Raw genomic sequence first — 6,000 nt, forward strand, 5'->3', positions numbered from 1 at the left:
TACTCTGTGAAATTTCCGGCTCAGCATTAGATTTTACCATTAATTCAAAGCGTATATATTTACATATTCTGGCACATACTTCTTTCAGCGACTCACCTGAAGTATAATGTACTGAATTTTATATATTTCTCGTTAATATATGTTTGATATAAGTGTATATATTTTTGGAACGGTGTACGGGTATAAGTCACGATGTCGTATATCATGTTCATATGTCATTTTTTCTTTTAATGTAGGGGGGATTACTAAAGAAGGTTTTTCATAAGTGCTGTTCAAGTGTCCAAGTTAATTGCATAAGTGCTGAAGCAAATGGCGATTTTTTTGTAAGTTCTTCATGGGTATTTCATTTTTTCCTTCCATCATAATCTTCATCATCTCTCCAAGGCAGGAAACCAGTCCGTTTCTCTTACGTATTTTTTCCAATGTGGGACAATAAAATAATTGTGAGTAATTATTCACAAATATTACCAAATGATCCTCATTGTCTTATATATGAACGAAAACCCAATCAACACAACAAAAATAGTATACAAACACCATTATCTCATTGGTAGAAGAATATATTACCATCAAGGAACATGGGCTTCAATTGCAATAATGATATTAAAAATTTTCTTGAGGAAATCATTATCTGACGTACGATGGGGAAACTATCGATGATACATTAAAGGATGTAATATGATTATTTCACCCACAAAATAGCCCACGAAGCTATTTGTCTAACTATTATAGTTGAGTTACAATAACAGCTTCTTTTCGATATTGGTGAGCCTGAACACAGCTAGAATTTTGTCATTGTCAGAAAGCTACATTATCCAGAAAAAATATATGCTACTTTTTAATTCCATATCTCTACAGGATCGTGATCTATGCCAGTGAATTAGATATATCTGTGATAGTTCACGCAAAATCAAGGCAGAATCTATTTTCTGTAATAAATACTATAATGACAAAAGTGACAACTACTATAGTTACTATACTTACTATAGTTTATTGAATTTGTGGAGTAGCAATGATAGTTGACAGAAGTTTGATTCACTTGTTAATTTCATCTGACTGTTTCGATATACAACCTGTTGGCAGAAGTCATGAAGCTGGTCGACATTCTAGCCATCAGCAGCCCGACGGAATCAATGTTCCAGTTGATAGTCGTCGATCGCGGAGCCGAGACAGAAACTGGACAGCAGCTAGATAGCGTAGTCACTCTAGAAAATTAATTTCCTGATCTACCATCAGATTCAACAGTTCAGTAATCTCTCAACCTGATAGAACACTCATTAATGAGAAGATACTTGTATACATTCCTTGATGATCTATGGCAAAGTCTAGATAAGAACGGTGCTATTCACTGAAGATATAATATTGATCCGCATTCAAGATGCTGAGAAATGAAGTTTTTGAAATCAATGACAATCCATGATTATCAGCCACTTGACAGAACTCTTTTCCAAACTAGCAATACCTGAGTCTAAAAGAATGAATGACAATCACAATTCGTGAGCCAAAAGCCAAAACAATAGTTTTGAATTTATAGTAACAGATGTGTCAAGCGTACAAGGACCACGTTATGAAATTACAGAATTTAATTCTCAGGTATAAGGTGACACTGGAGGAAACAGCTGAACCGCTATATTTGTAATAAAATTTCTATCATCACGGATTTATCGATGAAGGAAATCGATGAAGAAGCTTAAGGTAATCATCCAATGAAAAAAAAAAGCAAAGCAAAGGAAATGAGAGAGAATATTTTGCCAAAGGGACTGAAGCTGGTGTTGTCAAATCTGGAGACCAAGATCTGATCAACACATAAACTGATATTTACTTTGAATAAGGAAAAATATGAGGTACTTGAATATATCTGAAATGAGTTAACATTGCTGAAAGGCTGAAAAAATATTTGAATGGCACGTCATCCAAGTGAAGAAATGTATAGACAGATAGATTAGAAGAAATAAACATATCCGCTCTAACTGACTAACAACACTTTGGAACTGAAGGTACACGACATCAATCATGAAAAAGAATCAGCCAAGATTACAGCACTAGGATTAAAAAAGATGAAAAGAATGTAGGGACTCGAGTCCAATAGGAATATTGTTTAACGACTTTTGTAGCGTGCAGCTGATATAAGTTGCAATTGTGTAAAATCCGTACACTGACTTCAACTCGGATAGTTTCATTGGTAATCAGTACGTTACCACGGTGGAAATTTCGAATTTTCAGAAGTATTATATCTGGTGGTTGAGCTGAAAAATAGGAACATGTCATACTAAGACTCCTCAATTCCGTATTTCTTTCTTATTTACAGATATGCCACTGAAATTTCTAAACTGCTGTTTTTCTTATGTGGATATATTCTTTCTCTTGCCACTATGAATAACCTGAACAGCAATTATCATTATTACCACTATTTTGGAATATCGATAAACTCAAATACCAAAATAAATATTTTGAGTCATTTTCTGAAATAATGAAAGCTTTGTAATGGAGAATTTTATAACAACCAAAACTATAAAAAAAAATAATTCATTAGCCACAAACCCAACAACCATCAACACTCTTCACAATCAAGTTCTAATACCTCATATTCCTGAATCTGATAGGACAGTACTGATTACAAAAGATAAGATTGTGTGAAAGCTATTTTGTGGGTTTTTTTGGCCGTTATGTTAGATATTAACATCATATCTAACATAACTTCCTATAAAATAAGATATATAATCACACATACTCACTAAACTCAACAACATGAAATCAAAAAAAGCTGCAATTATAACTTACTATATTCTTATTGTGACAGTTATGTAATTGGTCAGACATCTTACCACATGACATCAATGTGTTAGAACACTTTTTGAAATCCTATGGTGATCATCCGGTAGAATTGAATAAAACTAAAATGGTCCAAAAATGAACCACAAGCTAAGCGCCGTAAACTCAAAGAATCAGCATACATTTTTATGATAACTGCATATGAAATATTTCTTTGGAGACGAATGGTACTTGCTACCCATCTTGAAGAAGGACGTAGGAAGTAGCAGAATGGTAAGAAACTGACATCAGAGAAGAGTTTTCTACATCTCCTGAAGACGCCAACTAGGTTGGTGTAACTCGCGTCATGAAGACAAGGTATTGTAGCTGCATCAAAAGTTCGTAGAGACAATCAACCGCGTACGACGATAGTCGTGTCACGAAAGGTTCTGGCGATGTATTGAATATATTGGAGCCTCTGGAGACACCCTACATTTTGGTTTATGAAAGACAGGACAATGGCAGATCAAGATCTTCACATGATGTGGTGCTGCAGGTTTTTCCGGGTTTTCCTGCAGCTAAAAAAGCAAATGCGCCACTGGAATCAATGAAGTCGCCCCGGAGCGCCAATTAATTTTTATTGTTGTTTTTATTTTTATCGTTGTTTTATCGTAGAAAATAAAAATTTTTTGTATATTTATTGGGAAAGAAAGTTTTTGGCCTTCTACTTCTCCATCCTGATACAAAAACTGTGGGAGTCTTCTAAAGAAAGGAAGGAAGCAATAAAAAAAAATAACTCTATGCAAAGATGTGTAGATCATGTAAAGAATTAACTACACAAACTGGAAGAAAAATCCCTCTCGAAACAGCTACATATTTTCATATAAAGATTGAATTACACGAAAGAAAAATACTTTCGAAACAAATAATCTTATATGAACGCTGAATTATATGAAAAAACTTTTCTCTCTTTGGACATTCGTAATGAAATCTAATCAGATATCATTCACAGGATTACTACACAATATAATTGATGAAAGAATTGAAATTTCACTTACATGGAACACTGTCATCCTCATTGCTAGACATCTGATATTTCGCGGTAAGATACTTGCCTCATCCGTTCTTCAGTAACAAATATATAACATTATAAGAAAAAAAACAGTCAATTCGTTCATAATTAGGACTTTTTGTCACGGAATGGATTGAATCCACCCATGTCATCGATGACATTACGATGACATTCATTCGCTTATTTGATTGAATCCCAGCCATAGGACTCTTGTTCAAATTGGGAGATTATATTTTCAGGAGAGAATTATTTTTGAAAAGAAAGTTCATGGCCTTCTACTTCATCATCATACAATAAACGTGCAGGAATCTTCTAAAGAAAGGAAGGAAGCAATCAATGTTTATATGAAAATAGAGGGATTTTGCTTCCAGTTTGTGTCTGAAAATTACTTCTTTGTATGATCTATGTATCTTTGTATAGAGTTAATTTTTCAAATTAATTGCTTCCTTTCTATCTTTGGAAGATTGTTACATTTGTTGTATCAAGAAGGGGAAGCAGAAGGCCAAAAAATTTCTTTCAATAAAATTATTCTCTCCTGAAAATAAAGGTACCTTCTCAGTTTATTCTTCATTCATCATAATCTGTATCAAATCAAGCAGAGAACCGGCGGTCCTCTAGCCCAAAGAAGACATTTATGAAAATTTGTTATTTTGTGTAACCATATCACCTCTCCTATATACAAATGCGTACCCAGTCAATATAAAATAAATAAAAACAGAAAATTATCATGTTAGGTATCCTCATTTTCTACAGATTTCAGAGTTATTTGACAAGACAATTCTGAAAATTGTCAGCAGTAACATTTCGCTTAATTCAAATATCTAACCTGTTGGCGACAGAGGAATCGCAGAAGTCATGATACTAGGCGCCGTGCTAGGCGTCGGCAACCCGACGGAATCCATTTTCCAGTTGACAATCGCCGACCGTGGTGCCGGAGTGATAGGAACGGGACAGCAGCCAGACAGAGCGGCCACACTGGAAAAGTCATTTCCTGCGCCGCCCAGAGCGTTTCCGTTCGAGATCAGCATTTCGGAAAAGCAAAGTCAGTCCATCGAGGAAACAAAAAACAGTCAACACTGGCACAGCGCGATGAACCCGCGATACTTGAAGCTTACGCCGCGCGGACACGACACTGAATGACTGCCTCGCTACCTTACAGGTAACCGCGCTACCTCGATCTCGGTTGGCTCTGGTGCTCACTCGATAGGCAGGCTTAACCCGGCCCACTGCATTTGCTCGCGCTTAGGACGGAGAAAGATTGGCGTTTGTTGGGCGATTAGAAGGAGACCGAGCGCTAATAGATCATTGATAACCAGTATGGATTTATTGACGTATTACCGGCTTCTATGTGCGAGATACGGTTACATGGAGGTGTTGTCTTCGTAAGCGACAATTGATATGGTTTGTTTTTTGTTAGATGATGCTGTTGCTGCTTGGTACGTTGTTTATTGGGGTGATGTTCGGTGTTCGTTGCTAGTTGGCAGCCCACGGTTGTGACCGGCATAGGCAATGGACAAGAACGGACCGTTTACTCATATTCCAAATAGCCCTTTCCCCTGGTTTCAATGATATATTCATCATTTTTATGTGGTTTTGGTTAGCGGAATATCTCGAGATTGAGAATGGGTTCATTCGGAATATATTTTCGAAATGGCATGTCAAATATTGGGGAATGTATGAAGATGTCTGGCCAAAGATGCTACGTAGAAATATATCGAGATGTTTACTCACATTGCTCTCCAAACAAATCTTAATTTAAAGGAGTTTTAGTAGTGATTCTCAGATCGTATATTTTGAAGGCAATTTCCTTGAAATGTAGGTGTAAAATGGATAAGTATCGAAATCAGATTACACTGTTAACATAATAATATATATTTTTCAACCACAGAGAAAACAAAAAGTTAACTCACATTAAACTTAAAATTCCAGTTAGACAATAATTCCTTCTTGAAATTCACCATCTATCAGTGGCTCAAAGCAAAATACATATTTTATTACTCACTAACAATTCTTAGTAAAAATTTTTGTTCGAAAACAACTCAAATACTCATGAGGTAGTAACTTCCAATTGTGACATATGAAATTCAAAAACTTTGACACTCTTTGGTCAAGTAGTTCATTCAAAAAAACTATTTTGAAAATAACGTTGATGATCTATTCTGCTACAGACAGCAGTC

General features: G+C 35.5%; 1 protein-coding gene across 1 annotated transcript in view; it reads right to left on the bottom strand.

Annotated features, from left to right (window-relative positions):
- Window positions 1–4,976, bottom strand: part of Eyg (eyegone) — a 105,903-nt gene extending 100,927 nt beyond the window's left edge. Inside the window, 1 exon segment of the mRNA XM_074181529.1 lies at window positions 4,650–4,976. Within this exon segment, the coding sequence (XP_074037630.1) occupies window positions 4,650–4,851 (202 nt within the window). The 5' untranslated portion in view covers window positions 4,852–4,976.
- Window positions 4,977–6,000: the final 1,024 nt, after the last annotated feature.

The sequence above is a fragment of the Leptinotarsa decemlineata genome, unplaced genomic scaffold, assembly GCF_025532065.1.
Source record: "Leptinotarsa decemlineata unplaced genomic scaffold, Ldec_3_MD MMD2_tig00026314_RagTag_RagTag, whole genome shotgun sequence".
NCBI classification, from domain to species: domain Eukaryota; kingdom Metazoa; phylum Arthropoda; class Insecta; order Coleoptera; family Chrysomelidae; genus Leptinotarsa; species Leptinotarsa decemlineata.